Source organism: Gopherus flavomarginatus, chromosome 5 (assembly GCF_025201925.1).
Source record: "Gopherus flavomarginatus isolate rGopFla2 chromosome 5, rGopFla2.mat.asm, whole genome shotgun sequence".
NCBI classification, from domain to species: Eukaryota; Metazoa; Chordata; order Testudines; family Testudinidae; genus Gopherus; species Gopherus flavomarginatus.
Genome location: NC_066621.1, coordinates 87,805,650 through 87,824,841, shown reverse-complemented (window position 1 = coordinate 87,824,841; position 19,192 = coordinate 87,805,650). Strand labels below are relative to the sequence as shown.

The 19,192-nt window shown below is 46.3% G+C and overlaps 1 protein-coding gene across 3 annotated transcripts; it reads left to right on the top strand.

Annotated features, from left to right (window-relative positions):
• Positions 1-4,316: 4,316 nt before the first annotated feature.
• Positions 4,317-19,162, top strand: RAPSN (receptor associated protein of the synapse). Of its 3 annotated transcripts, XM_050953571.1 has the most exons (9): positions 4,317-4,383; positions 4,823-5,096; positions 7,790-8,128; positions 10,731-10,889; positions 11,267-11,365; positions 11,477-11,599; positions 16,593-16,646; positions 17,582-17,781; positions 18,330-19,162. In XM_050953571.1, the coding sequence occupies exons 2-9, from the start codon at positions 4,881-4,883 to the stop codon at positions 18,400-18,402; spliced, it is 1,263 nt and encodes a 420-aa protein (XP_050809528.1). In that variant the 5' UTR covers positions 4,317-4,383; positions 4,823-4,880; the 3' UTR covers positions 18,403-19,162. The 3 variants fall into 3 exon arrangements, with proteins under 3 accessions (XP_050809528.1, XP_050809527.1, XP_050809530.1); XM_050953570.1 differs by lacking the exon at positions 4,317-4,383 and having other exon boundaries at positions 4,569-5,096; XM_050953573.1 differs by lacking the exons at positions 4,317-4,383; positions 7,790-8,128 and having other exon boundaries at positions 4,569-5,096.
• The last annotated feature ends 30 nt before the right edge of the window (positions 19,163-19,192 follow it).

Here is a 19,192-nt window from a genome sequence, read left to right as displayed (position 1 = left end):
GTGTGGGACGGGGTCAGGGCCAGGGAACCAGCCAATAGGAGTGTGGAACCAGTGCTCGGGGCGGGGGCAGCGCACAATGTCTCGTGGCCTCCCCGCCCCCCCCGCCTAGGAGCCAGACCTGCTGCTGGCTGCTTCTGGGGCACAGCGCAATGTTGGAACAGGTAAGGACTAGCCTGCCTTAGCCGGACACCACTGCCAACAGAACTTTTAACGGCCCAGTTGATGGTGCTGACCAGAGCCGCCACAACCCAGTCCCTTCCATTCCGTGACCCAGTTTTGGGTCGTGACCCACAGTTGGAAAACCACAGATTTATAGTACATTCTTCTTCCCTAAATTTCTTTGGCCTCTTCAACTGAATAGGGTATTCTTCACTTCCTGTCCTAACCTATTTGGTAGTGTTACTCTCCACTGTTTCAGTGGTGAGTGAAGTTATCCCTGTTTGTGAAGCACTGTGAAATGGTTTGGAGTGAAATCTGTTGTGTAAGATTGAGGGGTTTGGGTAGATGGAATGTGATTCAATTAGAATCTGGCCAAGATATTAACATTAATATCCCTAAATCTAGGGGTAAGTACCATGGAAGTTTAAACCCAGCAAGTGAGCATATTTTCAGTCTTTTTAAAGGGCTTTTAAAATTCAAAAATAATGTCACCTCCCCTCCTTCTGCTGACTCGTATGTAAGTCCCTTACTCAGACTGTCACAGTCCTGGGTCAGCCACACTCCATTTCCAATGTGTCCTTCCTCTCTCTTGGCCCACTCCACTGGGTAGAAGGGGCTGTGTCTGCTTTACACAGAACACCACCTTTCAGCAGCCTCTAAGCTATAGATAACAACCAGTGTTTCAGTCTCTAATGATCTGGCTGTTTCACATGACTCTTGTAAACTTTAACATCTACATAAGAAGCTTGGAGCATGTTGATTCAACCCAGATGTTACAGACCTAGGGAGGCAGTTCCTGCATTCTCTTCATTGTCCTGCCCATGCACTGCTTGTTTCCTCTCCCACCTCCAGAGAGTGAGAGCAATTCTCTCCTGCTCCTTTTATAGGAGTCACCTGTACTTCAGTCTACTTCACATTTATTTGAAGTTCTCTGATCCTTTCTTTGCCCTTCTGACCCACAGTTATACCTCAGTATCAGGAGCAGCAGAGAGGGCAGAATGCTAGCAGACTGGAAACAAGTTATCAAGCTAATCCCCTCATGCTCTAAGAAACCCCTCAACCAATTTACACACCAAGGCCCAAATTCTGCTCTGAGTCACAGCATGCAGCCTCATGCACAAGTGTAACCGAAAAACATTTAAGACATCTCATATTCAGTTGCACTGTATACAATTGGCGGATTGCAGGCTGCGAAGGCAACTGGCATAAAAGTGGGTATGTGCAATGAGGGAGGATGAACTGGTGCCCAGGGAGCAGTGGGCAGCTAAGCAGGTGGACAGTGAGGGTGTGGTAAGGCAGGCATGTATGGATTTTTTGGGGGGTGGAAGAAAGAAGCAAGGTGCCCTGCTAATGACAATACAAGTCTTAATTCCTCAGAGAACCCTGGATGGTAAGGCTCTAAGTGGCAAGGTGGTTCCACCTATCCGCCTGCCCTCGGCTATGACACATGGGTTTCAAGTTGGTAAGTTGCTTGTGAGTGTGTGTATCTGTATCTGTCTTCCTCAGCTCACCAGGTTGAGCTTTATGCTGGCTCTTCCCAGTTTGACCAGGCAATCAGCTCAGCACATCTCCTGGTACTCCTCTCTCTGTCTCTCCCTCCCTCTCCCCTCCCAACTTCTTAGCTGCTGTGACATGCTCTTACTGGTCTCTCTTCATCTCAGCAAGAAGACAGTTGCAGCAGCTGGGTCTGTGAGGCTGTGACTTTCAGCAGAACAGAGTCCACCCCAAAGGTAAAAAGGTACCAGGTTTGTGACCACAAATATAGGACAGCTCTGTCCCCACTGCAGCCAGAGACGTATCTTTGTTAGAGGGGGCAAAGTATTCCACAGCCTCCCCCTCTTCCTCACAGGAGCATCAAAGCAATGGTTACTAGTGGGGAGAAGTGCCTGAGTAAGGTGGTCCAAAATCAGCAAGGAGCAGTTCTGCTGAATCAGTGACTCTTAGACAGTCTGTGGAGTGAAATTTTACAGGGCATCTGCTCCAGCAGAGAAAATAACTTGATCTTGCTTTCTCTTGGGTGGCTGTTACCCTGATGCCCCTACCCAGTGGGTGAAGCCTGCAGACTTGCTTCACCACAGAACTAGCTGCATCTTCAGATCCAGGAATCTGAAGAGATTTTTTTTCCTTCAAAGGAGAGTTCAACCTGAGGCATATTTTTTTCCAAGAGGATCATATACAGAAGCACTATGAGGAAGGGCCATTCTCCCACCCCAGAATCTAAGGCAGCTATACAAAATACTAAGGGGGAAATGTAAGAGCTTCAGGCTGTCAAAGCCCTTTTATTTAATCTGTTCCTAGCCATCTGTGCTTGAGGAAGAACAGTTCTGTCTACCTTAGCTTTTTCTATAGTAGTCTCTAAGCACACAAAAGCCACATAGGATGGAGCTATGGTTGTCAGCAGGCAGACCATGGGCCAAATCCAGACTGGCAGATGCTTTTGAATGGACCCTGAAATCTTTTCATTTACTTATCATTGTTGGGGGGTTTTTCTTATTATTTTCTCTGGAGGCTGACCTTGACAATACCTTTGACCAAGAAATTTGGACTTGGACAAAAAATAACTGACTACCCCTGGAAAGGCCTCCAGTGCATTCCACCTGGGAGAACCAAGATGGCAAATACCATGATTTGAACATCACAGATGGGTTACATAAACTTCCTAAATGGGAGTCACCCTGGAGTTCACCCCGAAAGGGGCCCCAGCCAGTCTTCCTCCATTTGAAGTCTTTATCTCCTCTAAGAATGCCCTTGATAAAAAGGAGGGTGGGACTCTTCGGAAAATGTCTAATTAACAACACAATGCCTCAATGCATTCCCTCTCTGCAGGACATGGCTCCTATGTCCTGATCTGTATTCTGCAGTCTGGTGTATGAGTGAATGCTAATATCCACTTTCTGACATGATGCTGCACAAGGAAGGCTCCGTCAGATTAGCAACCCCATCTATGACAGGTCATCTGGTTGAGAGAAGAGCCCATGACCTAGCAACTGTTGGCCCACCAAATTTAGGATCCCTCTCTTCTAGTGAAAGGGAACAGACTATTCAGGGACATCCTAGATCAAGGCACTAAGGTGCAGCAGATCAGAGGAGATATGTCCCTTGTATCTAGAAACCCGGATTCTTAAAAGAACTGATCTAATTTTCCTGTCTCTTTTAGGAGATATGTAGGAAAGGATTTCAAAGCTGCCTTCTCACTAGCCCAGTAAAATTCTGATTCCTAAGAAGGTGAAGGAATCCTACATTTTGGAGTGCAAGATGATCCATCACAATTGATAGCAAGTCAAGGATACAGGATGCAGGTTCTCTTACTTGGTATGTGAAGTTCTTTTAGTAGTGTCCCCATGGGTGCTCTACTTCAGGTGTGTATGTGCTTCTGCACCTTTGATCGGAGATTTTTGGTAGGCATGCCTGTTCAGTGCACACATGCACTCTACACATCCTCATGCCCTGTACCAAGGATCTATAGGGCTGCATGGGTGAATTGCCCTCAGTTCTTTGTCAACTGACTTCTACTGAGTGCTTTAGTATTGTTTAAATAGCTAGTTTATAGTTTGTAAATAGTTCCTTTTTACTTCTGTTTTTTTCCTTGTTTGCAGGTCACTTTAGACTTAATTTCTGGGATACTCTGTGATCTCCAGGCTTTAAATGTCTTTCCTGCCAGGAATCTATCCCAGTTAATCTGAGTGTCTGGAGGATACCCATATTCCCTCAAAGCGTACAGCCTGTACTTCATTTAAAAGCAAATCTTGTAAGAACAAGGAGATAAAGTTCAGGCTCTCATGATGGAGCAAGCCTTAAAACCAGCTTCAGACCAGGGCTCTGAAAACTCCAATGTACATACTGCCCCATCTACCTTCGGATCATGGTCTCGCAGAACTTCAAGGGGTAAGATTCCTGATACCCCAGCTACCTATAGATCCAGGTCACCAAGAGTTTCACAAGTTAAAGCTTCTGACAGCCTGGTTTTCTCAGGACCTTGTCACAGGACTGGAAGGGAAAAGATAGCGGCTGTCACTTTGAGATCCCGGTCACCAAAAGCATCCAGGGAGGTGTCTGCATCTGTGCCTTATGATACTGAGAGTCTCACACTCCAAAATGATGGGTATCAATAAGAAAAGCAGGAATATTAAATCTCCAAAGAGACTTCAAAGTGCCCAGTGATGGGAGAGGGGAGAAAGATTACTGAGACATCCCTGTCACTGCCGCTGATTGTCTTTCTCTGGGGTATTTATATATGTTGCGTGCTGGGGGGGACAGGACGTGGGAGCAGTTGGCTCACTGTGATCTTGGCATTACTAAGACTGAGTGACATTCCTGTGAAGCCACGTGACCAGGACTGGCAGGCACAGCTGTAGCCAATAGGGAGGGGGAGCCCAGGAGTGGCCATTCCGATTGAATTTCACTCCAGCCACTTGGGATTTTTTTTTCTCTCTCCCTGTTGCACTTTTCTTCTTTCCTTCCTCTTTGTTTGTGGGGTTGGGCTGCAGAATGTTCTGATGGGGCATCAGTACATGAGATGTTTGCCTAGTGGATTTGGGATGCTGCCTTAAAGGCTTTTCAGCCCTCTACTCACCCTCTCCTGCTGACATTCCTGCATCCTGAAGCGTCTGAGGGTCTTATGGCCCCAGCCCTCTACAACATGAAATCCACCTTCCTCCTTTAGGACATTCTCTGCGTTCTCTCTCAGGCTCCTTCTTGCTGCTGTCGCAAAAGGTTAGTATATGAGGCTTTTTGGTGCAAAGGAGATGGGTCAGGACCAGACGAAGCAGCAGATAGAGAAAGGACTCCAGCTCTACCAGTCTAACCAGACAGAAAAGGCCCTGCAAGTCTGGATGAGGGTATTGGAAAAGACCACGGATCCTGCTGGCAGGTTTCGGGTTTTGGGCTGCCTCATCACCGCTCACTCGGAGATGGGCAGGTACAAGGATATGCTAAAGGTAAGGTGATCCCAGGTTGAATGCCTGTCACTGTGTATCACACCCACAATAGGGAACAGCTGGGGATTATACTGTAAAAGCATGGTTTATATCTTGCTTGGAGCAAGGTGCATCAGACATTTGATGAATACAATGTGCTGCCTTCACCAGCTGGGGTCCTTACAGTGTCAGTCTGCATTCCTGCTCCCTAGTTCTGGGCCCCAAAGATTCTTAAGGACCCAGGATGCAGGTTTTCTCAGGTTGCTGGCCTGTAGTGCTGGTCCTTAAGAAATTTTGGAGTACTAGCCCAAAGCATTTAACTTTGGAGATTCTTAGTTATTTTTCACAAATGGTGTGCTGGGCACTTTACATGCTATTTTGAAGGTAAAGTCCTTCCCAAAATTGCCCATAATGAGTACAAAAAACTCAAAGGGGGTGATGTAGGACAAGCAGTGATGTGTTCCAGTGGGGTTAGTATCTGGCTACTTCCACAATTTTTGATATCTTAAATAGATTTTCTATTACTGGACTTTATTATAATTATATGTATTGCAGCAATTCCCACAATGTTTTCAGCACCATTCAAACATCCAGGAAACGCTGCTGTTCAAACACAGTCGCTGATGTGATGAGCTTAGTCTAACAAATACTTGTTCACACGTATCTAGTTGGGGAAGATGGGAAGTCAGGCTAAGAGAGAGGAAAAATAAATAGGCTTTTTGGAAGAGGTGTGTTTCAGGAGGGTTTTGGATGAGGAGCAGATGGGAGCCTGGGATATAAGATCGGGGAGGGGGTTCCCAGTGTTGGGGGCAGCAAAGAGGGTGAGAAGGACCCAAAAAGCCATCTGTGTGGCTTGAGGAAAATAGAAGAGCAGAGAGAGGCTTGAAGCTAAACTGTGCAGAGTCTTAAAGGTGAAGACGAGCTTGAATTTGATGTGGTGAGTGTAGAGAAGCCAGTGCAGTGCTCTGAAGAGGAGCTGGGTGCATTTGGAACAGCAGTGTGTGTTTGGAAGGATGAGTCAAGGATCTGGGAGACAACACAGGAGGAATTTCTGGTACTCCAAGATAAGAAACAATCCAGGCCTGAAAAGGGGTCTTGCTGTGCTAATCCCTGGTATTTCTTGGGTGACAGACCCTGAGTTTGTATCTGGGATCAGAGGATATTTTTCTCCATGCTGATGATGGTTTATAAACTCTTCCAATTCAAGTGTTTAAATAGCACCATTTAAAGCAACTTGAGTGCCACTTCCAGTTAGTAAAGTATTGGGTGTGTCCAGAGTCCTATCCTCATAGCAAATACTAGAGGGAAAGGAGAAAAGGGGGTGAGAAGCAGTTAGGATGCATGTGAAGACAAGTGGGATGCTCTGAGAGGAGATGGGATTGGTTGCAGGGTGATCGGGGAGGAGAAAGACAAGGGCAATGAGGAAAGGAGATAAGGTATGGTTGTGTAAAGAGAATGTTTTGAGTTGTGTGGGAACAAATGAGATAGGTGAAGGAAAGCTGGATAGAAACCACACTGATAACCTGGAAAGAAAATAGAAAACAGGGTCATTGTAGGTGAAATTTCTCCAAGATCCTTGTAACTCAGAGAAAAGAGCATGACTTCAATAAAGCAGAAGAGTTCATACTATCCAAGGGATTAAAGAGGAAGTAAGGGGACTTTTACAGATATATGGGGGAACAAATAAGAAGGTATACGAATGAATGAGAAGAGGCATGAAATTAATGATAGTTTAAACGGGTCGTGATGCTTAACTTCGTTTGGGGAAAAATTTAAGGGGCAAATGAAAGAAAGGAGGCTTGGACACTTTGAATTTATACAAGACCCTGGGTCCACATCGCACACTTCCCAAGGGAGTAAGGAAATTAGTGGACAATGAGAACACTGACAATTATTTTTGAAACTTGATAGAGAACGGGGAAGGTTCTAGAGGACTAGGAAAAAAAAGTGTGGTTCCAATCTTCAAAGAGGGAATGAAAAGTGACCCTTGAGAATTATCATCCAGTAAATCTACCTTTAATCCCTAATAAAATAATGAAAAAAACAGAGAGAGAAGATGCTAAGCATCTAGTATTGCAATTATTAATTTAGCCCATATATTGCGCTTTGTTCATCACAAGACACAGAAGACATTCCCTGCCCTGAATAGTTTACAGTTTAAAGAGACTTAGATTAGGGTAACTGAACCATATGCAATGAACAAGTCATTTACAAAGCACAAATCTTGTCAGACGAATTGCTTTTCAATAGAAGCACAGAATGAATGGTTGAAGGAAGCTTGATAGAAGTAATTTCTATTGTTTAGCAGAATATTTGATACAATCTTAAATCCTCCTCAAAATTAGTTCTGGGAGGTGCTAAGGTGCATGGGGATAAGGAATTAAGTAATAGTGTAGAAAAAGCTGAGCTGTAAAGTGCAGAAATGCCTTTTTCCATGGCCATTTGGCAGCTCTTTCCATCAATTTCTAATCCAGATGTCTTCCCTCTGCCAAAGGCAGAGAATACAGAGAGAGGGTTCTCCAGTCTACTTATATGCTGTGTAACCCACTCATGGCCTGCTCACTTGGGTATTTTATCAATCAATGCTGTCTTGTTGGATTCTTTTGTCCTGACCACAGGCTATGTAACTTCTGTGCAGGGTACAATTCCCTTGGAAGCACAGGCTTTATTCCTACAGAGAGACCCTCTATAAACACTCTCTTCTCTGCTGAAAGTTTGCAGTTGTGCAGATTGACACAGCTCGGGAGCTAGAGGACCCTGACTACCTTATGGAGAGCTACTTGAACCTGGCTCGGAGCAACGAGAAACTCTGTGAATTCCAGAAAACCATCTCTTACTGTAAGACATGCCTGAACATGCAGGGCACCACTGTGAGCCTGCAACTGAATGGCCAGGTGAGCCTCAGTATGGGCAATGCCTTCCTGGGCCTCAGCATCTTTCAGAAGGCACTGGAGTGTTTCGAGAAAGCCCTGCGCTATGCACACAACAATGACGATAAGATGCTGGAATGTCGCGTCTGCTGCAGCTTGGGGAGTTTCTACACACAAATCAAGGTGCAGAAACGCAGCTCAGCTGGTGACCTAGGGGATGGGAAGTAACAGTGGGAAAATTTCCCCCTATCTTGGGTACAGGAAGGGACCAGGGTGGGCAGGGATTCACCCTATATCTTGGATACAGGAAGTAGTTCATAGAGTTTGAGAGAGGGAGGGTTGTTCTGGGAAGGTTTTAACACTCTGCTTCTAATGCCACTAATGACTATTCTGCTTAAGGCTTAAGTCAAGAAGATCAATAGAGGACATTTACACAGCATCCCAAAGGTAGAAGGTGTGATTCTTCTTTGGTATACAGCTGTCTAGAACCTGGACAGTCACAGAGACGTGGTCTAGGCCTGGGACCAGGAGTCGACTCCTGGGCCTGGGTTCTATACCTACCTCTGCCACTGACTCACCATGTGACTTTGGGCAAGTCTCCTACCCCTTCTGTGCCTCAGTTTCCATAAAATAACTATAGTGACTAAAGCCAGCGTTTGTTGTAGCTATGAATTCTATGACAAAAGAATTACAGTAACTCCTCACTTAGTCGTCCCAGTTAAAGTAGTTTAGTTATTAAGTCATTGTTCTACTAGAAAACATGCTCGTTTAAAGTTGTGCAATGTTCCAAAGCCCTCCACCACCACAAGCGCCTGCTTGTGGGCCCGGCAGATTAGTGCTTCCCCTCTCCCTGCCTCCTACAATCAGCTGTTTTCTGGCATGTAGGGAGGGAGGGGGGAGGAGCGAAGATGTGGCGTGCTTGGGGGTGGAGCTGGGTGGGAAGAGGCAGGATGGGGTCTTGGGGAGGAGCGGGGTTAGGGGATGCTCTGCCCCAGGCCCCACCCTTGGCAGTTTGAAAAGTCGGCACCTGTGGCCCCAGAAGCCTATGGCTGTCTCCAGCTGTGCAGGGATCTAGAGGCCTCTGCGTTGTGTGTCCCAAGCATACCATGCAACCTGGCAGATTGGTTCCCTTAGGAGATGACTGGCCTCCCTAGCACTCTGGGCGGGGGAAGGACCTAAGGTGACTAACTGGAGCAGGCATTTGTGTGATCATCTGCTCAGAGGCCAGCAAACACATCCCCATTGGGTCCTGGGGAAGGATGCAGCACAGTGTCTCTTCCTATGTGCTGCTGCTTGCCTGCACTGCCTGGCTCCCATGTTCAGCCCAAACCCGCAGAGCTTGCACGGGGAAGACTATTTTGCTTGAGGCTTATGTCAAGAAGATCAATAGAGGGCATTTACACAGCATCCCAAAGGTAGAAGGTGTGATTCACATTCTTTGGTATTGGCCAGGAAGGGGGAACCGCAGCCAATGGGAGCTTTGGGGGAGGTACCTGGAGGCTTGGCAAGAGCCACGCATGTGAAGCCCTCTGCCCCACCCCCATTGGCCGCAGTGCTTCCTGCAGTGGCGTGGGGCTGGGGCCAGGGCAGGCATGCAGGGAGCCTGCCCTGGCCCCGGTGTGCATCGCTGCCACCCCAGAGCCACTTTAGGTAAGTGGCACCATGCTGGAGCCCAAACCCCGCCTGCATCCCACCCCCCAACTCCCTGCCCTAAGCCCCCTGCCTGCACCTCGCACCTCTCCTGCACCCCAACCCCCTTCCCTGAGCTCCCTCATACACCCCTCCTTTGCCCCAATTCCTTCCCTGAGCCTCTTCCTGCACACCACGCCCCCTTTCACACCCCAACCCCCTGCCCCGGCCCTGCATACAATTTCCCCACCCAAATGTGGCCCTCGGCCCCAAAAGTTTGCCCACCCTCGTCTTATAAACTCATGATTAAAAAAAACCCTAATCTCCCACTGGTCCTCCAACAAAACCAGAGAAATTAAAACTATCCTTGATATTTCTAAGATAAAAATCAAGCAGGAAAAAAATAAAAAAACCCTTTGATTTCCTTTATACATCACAAAGAATGAAAAAAAAATGGCACACTGGTAGGGTTTTTTAATTTATTTTTTTAAATCTTTTGTAGGTCACTTTTAAATGGTTTTATATTGTTAGATAAATATTATGATGATTTTACACTCTTTTTATTGTTAAATAAAGGAGATTTCTTTGACTTCTCATAATTTCCTAGGATAAACAAATTTATTAAGATATTGGATGCCATGATCTTTCCTTTTTAAAAAACCAAAGTGATGACTGTGACAAAGCCCTGATTTCCTCCAGTCCCCCTCCCCCCATTTACTGCCATAACAACCAACCAGACCCAAAGGAGATTCTGACCCACCTGCTGTAGAATGTGAGGGTTAATTGTGTGGAAAACATTTTGAAGTTGAAAGGCTCTGTAATATTGTAGAAAGCTGAGATGATGGAGGAGCAGATAAGGGTACAAGTGGCTCTGAACCAGGCTTTGGCCGTAAGGAGGGTAAATCATCTCTATAATGAGAAGCAGAGTCCTTTCCTTATGGATGTCGCTCTGAGCTGACCATGTAATCACCCCAGCATATAATTTTAAATTCTGGACCTGCTAGGGACATGTGCTGGGGAAAATTGAGTCTACCGTGTGGCAATTCTAGCTTCCCTAGATGGATACACATTCTCATTTTGAAATGTTGGAGGGTCCTATTACTGCAGGGGCAGTCTAACTTATTTCTTTCCTTCTGTGGGTCTCTTTGCCTTCCAGGACTATGAGAAAGCCCTGTTCTTCCCATGTAAAGCAGCTGAATTGGTGAATGATTATGGAAAGGGCTGGAGTTTGAAGTACCGAGCAATGAGCCAGTACCACATGGCAGTGGCCTATCGGAAGCTGGGGCACCTGGCAGATGCTATGGAATGCTGTGAGGTACAAGGTGGAGGTAGAGATACTGGGCCAAACGTGGCAGAGAGATGCTGGAGTAGGGGAGAGGTGTCTGCAGGTCAGGATTAGGGGGTACAGAGATACAGCAACATTCACCTTATACCCCAGATACCGCTTCTGCCTCCCACCCCTAGAGACAGCACATCTGTGGTTTCATTAGCCAAAGCTGTTCTCAGGGACTGAGTTCGGGGATGCCCTCTGCTCGGACATGCATTGCACAACTGTTGTCGAGGCTTTCTTCCCCAAGGTGTGTCATTTCTCTGAAGCTGGCCATTGAGGCAGGCTCTGGGGTATTGTGAGGGCTTCAATTCCTGCTGGGTTTAGGGAAGGTTCTTGTACTGACTGGAGGTGTTTTCTTTCAGGAGTCAATGAAGATTGCTCTGCAGCATGGGGACCGGCCACTGCAGGCACTGTGCCTACTCTGCTTTGCTGATATCCACCGCAGCCGAGCAGACATACAGGTGGGAGCAAGAGGAGATAGAAGGGAGGAGTCGGGGATGGAAAGGAGATATGGAAAAGGAGCACCAGGGCTGGGCACAAGTAAATGTCTCACTGTCTATCTCATGCTGCAGACAGCCTTTCCTCGCTATGATTCCTCCATGAGCATCATGACAGAGATTGGAAACCGCCTGGGACAGATCCAGGTACTGCTGGGAGTGGCCAAGTGTTGGATGATCAAGAAGGAGCTAGACAAGGTCAGTCACAGGCCATTCCTGAGGAAATTGGGGCCCTCTCCCATGGTCCTCTATTCTACACACAGGATCTAGTACTTGACTACTGACATTTTTCTACATAATCCAATTTGGGAAGCTGGGAATCTGTCATAAATTGAGTACAATCATACTGGATCCAGATCCATGGTCTACAAAGTCACATGGCCAGTACCAGATGCTTCACAAGAAAACACATATTGCACAGAGATAACTGCAATGAAAAGAGGGGTCACTTCCTGCCTCCCATCTTGTACTCTGACGCAAATTTGATTGACTCTCTCTTAACTGTATAATTAGTATTAGTGATTGTGGTATTATTTACAGCCCAATAGATACATCCTGTGTTTTACAGAAAAACATATGACACAGAGCTGACTAGAGGAGCTTAGATTCTAGGATAGATAAAATATAGCATTATCATAACCTTAGTCCCAGATTTGGACCTTAGTGTCCAAAATATGGGGGTTAGCATGAAAACCTCCAAGCTTAGTTACCAGCTTGGACCTGGTACTTGCTGCCACCACCCAAAAAATTAGAGTGTTTTGGGGCACTCTGGTCCCTCTGAAAAACCTTCCCTGGGGACCCCAAGACCCAAATCCCTTGAGTCTCACAACAAAGGGAAATAATCCTTTTTCCCTTCCCCCCTCCAGGTGCTCCTGGAGAGATACACAGACACAAGCTCTGTGAAACTACACAGAGTGACTCCCCCTCTCCGTTCCCAATCCTGGAACAAAAAGAACTTTCCTATTCCCCCAGAGGGAATGCAAAATCAGGCTAACAAATTCAACACACAGATCTCCCCTGATTTCTTCCTCCCACCAATTCCCTGGTGAGTACAGACTCAATTTCCCTGAAGTAAAGAAAAACTCCAACAGGTCTTAAAAGAAAGCTTTATATCAAAAGAAAGAAAAATACATACAAATGATCTCTCTGTATTAAGATGATACAATACAGGGTCAATTGCTTAAAAGAATATTGAATAAACAGCCTTATTCAAAAGAATACAAATCAAAGCACTCCAGCACTTATATTCATGCAAATACCAAAGAAAAGAAACCATAGAACTTACTATCTGATCTCTTTGTCCTTACACTTAGAAACAGAAGACTAGAAAGTAGAAACTGCTTCTCCAAAGCTCAGAGAAAGCAGGCAGGCAGACAAAAGACTCAGAGACTAAATTCCCTCCACCCAGAGTTGAAAAAATCCGGTTTCCTGATTGGTCCTCTGGTCAGGTGCTTCAGGTGAAAGAGACATTAACCCTTAGCTATCTGTTTATGACAAGCATGGAACAGGGAGAGATGGTAGCAAACAAAGAAGTGGGAATGGGCAGGAGATTACATGGTACAAGCCTGTGAGGTTTTTTTTTCACTATGTGTACAGCATGTTAGTGCCTTTAAAATAATACAATTACCCCCACAAAAACTACATTAAAAGAAAAATATTAAGGTTGCAAAGTGACGCAGTCAAAAGTTAGTAAATGTCAGGATCAAGATTGCCTGTACAATCTTAATTCAAACCCCATATGAATTATGATAGTCTTTAATTGTACATTATTTATTTTTTCTACAGGACCCCGCCTCAGTCAGTCCACAGAATAGAGGGAGCTCACTTAATGGGCAACTATTCAGTATTTTGTTTCTCTTCATTGTTCACTGTTTGGCCCCAGGCCTTATTTACTGCACACCATCCAAAACCTGCTCTGAAGACAGAATTATTCATTTCCTTTATGGACTTTTCTGTGAAGTTAATCACTACAGTATCTGAGTGCTTCACAAACATTAACTAACTTATTTTCACAACTCCTATGAAATGAGGGGGTATTATTACCATCATTTTACAGATGGTGAACTGAGGCACAGAGAGATTAAAGTAAAAGTATCAGTTAATTTTGGGTGCTCAGAGTTATCCAAGACCTAATTTTTTTAGTGTACTTAGCATTATATAGCACTTCATATGTTCAAAGCACAGCACTCATTGACTTCAGTTCCAGTTGTGAGCACTCAGAACTTTTGCAACTTAGACCCCAGGATCTCAAGTCAGGCACTCAGAAAATGAAGAACATGCAACTAGTGACAAAATATGTAAAAAGTTGGGTTGAAGTGATCACATAGGAACTCTGTGGCAGAAACAGGGATAGAATCCAATTCCTTAGGACAGCTTTCAACTGCTGTAACCATAAGACCCTCCTTTCTCTTCCTGCAACCCTCTGCTTCATTCACTAAGGACCTTCTAACTTCTGAAACAAATGAAGCAGGGAATCTACAGACTACAACCTCCTTCGCTACCCAACCCTGATTCATCCCCATCCTGTGCACCAAGTAAGCCAAGGATTCTGTGTAGAAAATAATATGCGATCGTGTAATCAACGACTGTATCGTAATACATATGCAAAAGGGAGCCGAGCTAAGGCTGCACAGACTATCTTAATTCTGGCATTTTCTAACTTACGAGTGCTTGACTTTACAACATTAGTAAGGTTGCAATGTACTTTTTCCATCGTGTTGCATCTTATTGCCACCCATCATGGTTCTTCAGCAGGTTGGAACATTTAGATCCATCACACACAGACCCTCTGCCACTTGAACTAATGGAATACTGACAACAGTAGTAGGATGCCATCCTCTTTGAGGATCAGCATAGAGATGAGACATTTTGCCAGTGAGTTTCACAGACTTCTGCTGACAGCAGAGGAATGGTGAGACTCAGGAATCATAAAAATGAAGGGCTGGAAGGGACCTAAAGAAGTCATCAAGTCCAGCCTGTTGCACTGAGGCAGGATCAAGTAAACCGAGACCATTCTTGACAGGTGTTAGTCCAACCTGTTAAACCTAGACATTCCCAATCTCTAACCCTCAGGCTTCTCATGCCCCAGCAAGTTCCAATGTCACCCCTCCACACTCCTGATCCCAGTTTCCTTGCCCAACCAATCCCAGTTCCTCACTCTGGGCTCCTTACCAGATCGATCTGTCTCCCACACTAGCCTCCAGTTGCCTCTTCCCTCACTGGCTCCCGGTCTTAATCTTCCTCCCTGAGGTCCTTGTCTAATCAATGTCCTTCCCCACACCCCAGTCCTTTTCCCAGTCTGTCTGACCAACCATTCTCAATTCTGCTCTTTATCTTCTCATTAATGCTCTCTTCTCCACTCACCTCCTTCCCTCAGCCCACTTGTTCTCAGTCATGCTCAGCCAGTCTCATTCTCTGTTCCTCCCAGCCTGTTTCCCTCCTTCCCTCTTGACAGCCTTCAGTCTGTTTATGCCACCACCCCAGCAGATCCATTGCCCTCCCGCTTGCCCCTCTGTATTCAAATCAAGCAGCTTCCTCCTCCACACTGCCCTGTGCCCAGCAAAGGTGGGCATTGAGAGCGCCGGAGAGACATGTTCTCAGTTCAGGTGCCTCGATCTGTACCACACATGGCCTGCCGCAGCACAGAGCTTCTACTGCAGGGAATGTCCTGCTGGGCCCTGGGCTGCAGCATGCCCAGTATGGATGGAATTTTAGGGGACGTAAGCTGCTAAAATGTGAAGTCTACTGAGCATGCGCAAACTGCAATTTTTCAAAGGTTTATAGTGTGGCCAAATTTGAGTGGATTTTAAGGAGGAAGGCAAAAGGTACATCCCTGATACAAAAGCTATCACACCATGCGAACTTTCAGTTCCCTATGTGACCCGTGCCTGGGGCAGCCATCACTGAAAATGCCAAGGTCAGAGCAGGCTGCAACAGGGAATCCCCAGTCAGCTGGTTAAGATGGCTTTCTGCCTGTTTTGTGCTGCAGTGCAAAGCAGGCAGAAGAAAGGTGAATGATTTTAGTTAGATTGGCACAGAATCTAGGTTCAGTAAGTCAATTGTTTTTTTTAAATCTTGTGTGGTATTAGGCTCTCTGGCCCCTGCAGCCAGGAGTTCCCCACTCCCTAGGGCTGTTGGTGAAATCTCTTCTTTTATAAGTTCGAAATTAATCAGCTATTAATTTAATTGAATGACCCCTCTGTTCTTGTGGAATGCAAGAAATGAGGAAACAACTTCACTACACCCTTCATTACTTTGTCCATCTCCATCGAGATCCTGCTAACTCCACCACCACACTGGAATAAGCCAAGAGTCCACTTACTCTGGTATCCCATCTCCCAAAGCAATCAATGCCAGATGTTTTCTAGGAAGGTAGAAATCTCATAATAAACCTAATTATACAATCCTGTTTAATGGGAAACTCCTTCTCACATATTGCCAGCTGAATCCCTGAAGTCGGTTGCTCAATAACCCTGGAGGGCAGAGGCTAATTATCAGCATTGATTATTTCTTATTGTTCTGAGGGATGGGGGAGCTGTAAAGACTCACTTAGAATAGCAGCTGCTAGAACAATGCTACTTCCCTGCAGGATAGCAAGGCCAGGGCAACAGCTCCTTTCTATACCCTAGCACAGGGGTCCTGGGCAGCAGAAGTAGGACAAGTTGGGTGGCAGCCACGTGTGCTGTTAGCAATGCTGGTCCTTGTTCCTGCCTCTCTTGTCCCAGCGGAAGTAAACACTGAAGTGGCCCAAAGACTGGGGTGGGAGGGTAGGGTAGGAGAGAGCATCTTTGGTGCACTTAGCAGCAGCTAGTTGCTTTGCTATGTTTAAGCCCAGCCCCGGTGATTTACTGCCCTGGAGTTTAATTAGTTCTATATAACCTCTCCATTTGGAGACACCAGTCTCTGTCAAGGCTGCACTCTGACGTCCCATTCAATGTGCATCCCTATGACCCTTCAGTGAGCAGGCAGTTCACTGAGCTTTGTGAGGACATGCTGTGAGTGTGAACATCCCACCACAGATTTCTGGCTTCTACTGGAGCGTAGGAATGTTTTATTAACCCTAATGCCATTACCTTCTCATTCCTTAGCCTTTCAATTGTCAGCATGTCCCTCACCATGCAGAGCTGGTGCTGAATAGTTGGCATAACTGGTGACGTGCTGATATGTGGGGTCTCTGTTCTCTCCTTTACAGGCACTGGAAGGCATTGAGAAGGCCCAAGAGCTGGCAGAGGGACTGGGGAACAAGGTAAGAGTTCATAGCTCCCCTCCACCAGTGTCCAGAGCCCTCTAGTGGGGATTTCAGTGTCCACTCTATCTTCCAGCTTCACACTGCCTTCTGTTATACTCCATAAGCTCATGTTAACCAATAGGTCCTCAAGGCTCAGGGTAGGTGTCTTGGGTGTAGAATGTGAACCATTTCTGAGTTTATTTTTAGTTCAGGTGAGTCACTAGCTGGGGAATATTCTGAGCGTGTGGGGTGGATGATGGCAACTGAGAGACCCTTAGAAAGTTTAGTGAGGAGCCAGAGTGGGTTAAACAAGTGGGAAGGAGAGGGAGCGAAATTGTTAGACAGGAAAATAACAGCAGTGAGGTGAAGTGGACGACTAGGGGTCCCTTCCCTGACAAATAGCTACATGTAGGGTGACCAGATGTCCCGATTTTATAGGGACAATCCAGATTTTTGGGTCTTTTTCTTATATAGGCTATTACCTCCCAACCCTGTCCCAATTTTTCACATTTGCTGTCTGGTCACCCTAGCTACATGGCATTAATTTGCTGGCCAGCCAGCCTCCGAGATACTCTGCTAGTATATGCTGAGCACAGTGCACAAATTGCATACTGGCTAGGAGCTTAGAGGGAAGTGAAGAGATGACTTATGGGCGTGCGGGTGCCTAGGAAAACCAGTTCTATGAAAAGATGCAGAATGGTTGAAGCGCTGCAAACCTGGGTCCCCCCCTTGGGACAAAAGGATAAGGATAGACGGGAGGGCCTCTAGATGCTCACAGGATAAATCCTGACCCCTGGGCAAGTTTGCATTTTCTGTGGTGAGGTTCATGTGTGTCCCAGATGGCTGGTGGGGCTGAAGAAGACCTCATCCTTCTATTGCTCTCCCCATGTTGTTGGTTCTCCTTCACCTGGCCCCATCATCCTCTCTCTCACGCCTCTGCCCTCTGTGCACAGCTTGGTCTGCTGAAGCTTCACTGCCTGTGTGAAGGGATCTATCGCACAAAGGGACAGCAACGGGAACTTCGTGACCATGTGGTGAAGTTCCACGAGTGTGTAGAGGAGATGGAGCTGTACTGCGGCATGTGTGGAGAGTCCATTGGGGAAAAGAACAACCAGCTCCAGGCGCTGCCTTGCTCCCACTTCTTCCATTTAAAGTAATGAGCACCATGGATAGGGCAGAGTGGGGAACATGAGAATGGAGGCGGGGAGATGAGGCAGATGGTTAAAAGAGAGATTCCCACAGGGCGAATAGAATAAGGCAGGAGTTCAGCAGGGATTTATGGGAGAGGGCTAGGGCTAGAGATGGATCTGTGAAGGGATAAGAGTAACAGAAAAAGCCCCATTAGAGTCCAGAATAGAGCTGTCCTCTGCAGTCTGAATATGCCAAATCACTTAGTGTACTTCCTCAAGATGTCCTGCTATTGTTTATACAAAATCAGTGACTCCTCTACAGAGTCACCCACTATCTAATCTTTAACATTACTGTCCCTGACTGTTGGAAGTAATAGCACATAGGACTCCCTAAGTCTCACTTTAAGAATGGAGAGTAGAGGTATGAACCCATCTAAAGGGTTTTGTGTAGACAGGGCCTAAGCCACTTCCTTCCCCACCCCTGGGATAGGAGTCCAGGTCTGTGAATCAGAATCCCTTGGGCCTCTCTCTGTAGGCATGCATGGTGAGAAATGACCACTCCCTGTTGCAGATGCCTCCAGACCAATGGGACCCGTGGCTGCCCCAACTGCCTCCGTTCATCAATGAAACCAGGATTCGTGTGATCTGCTGAATCAGTCATTTTGAGAGAGCTCATATTCCGACTTGCAACAGAGGCCAAAAGACAGAACCTTGGAATGTCATCCAGTGTGCACAGTCTGAAAGGAGGACCCTTATTTGCAGGTGGAGCGGTCTCCTGCACAGGATGCAACAAGTGCACCTTGATCTTTTACTCTAACCTGACATTTTACCTGTGTTCAGAAGCAGCAGTCATCCTGGAGTCCCTCTGGAACCACCTCTCTAGAGCCAGTTTCACACTCTATCATGCCTGTTCTAGGACTTGCCTGATACTTTCTCCAGTGCCAGTTCACACTCCATTTTTGCTTCTATTCAGTCAGCTGTACCAGGGCTAGTTATTGTCTTTACTTGCCTCTCTTTGGTGCTTTTTTTTACCCCTGTGAGAAGTGGATGCTGGGGACTGGCCAGTGATGCTAGGTAAATGTAGTACAGCAACGTTGTCTGTGTTGGAGTAGCAGCCTCTTCTCAGCATGCCCTGCTGTAAATGCTGCCACTATACTCCATAGGCTCCCTTTCTTCAGCAACAGGATTTAGACCCTATTCCTGCCTTATACTCGATCTCTCCTAGCAATTCACTATGACGTGTAAAAATGGATTTAATTCACAAATCTGTATTAATGAAAAATCAAACCCAAGGTATGACTATGATAGTGTCCTGTGCCATCATGTCTTCCCCGTCTCCCACTAGGCCTTAGCCCCTTACTCTCTTCAGCGTGTCCTCAGCTGTCTGCTGGGGCCTCCGTTCCCCTCTCTGTACTAATGCAATACCCTCCCGCT

Excerpts from the sequence above, each read along its gene's own strand:
- RAPSN (XM_050953571.1), top strand. The coding sequence starts at position 4,881 with ATGAGGCTTTTTGGTGCAAAGGAGATGGGTCAGGACCAGACGAAGCAG. Across the intron at positions 5,097-7,789 it reads GGTACAAGGATATGCTAAAG|TTTGCAGTTGTGCAGATTGA; the intron begins GTAAGGTGATCC and ends CTCTGCTGAAAG. Across the intron at positions 8,129-10,730 it reads GTTTCTACACACAAATCAAG|GACTATGAGAAAGCCCTGTT; the intron begins GTGCAGAAACGC and ends TTTGCCTTCCAG.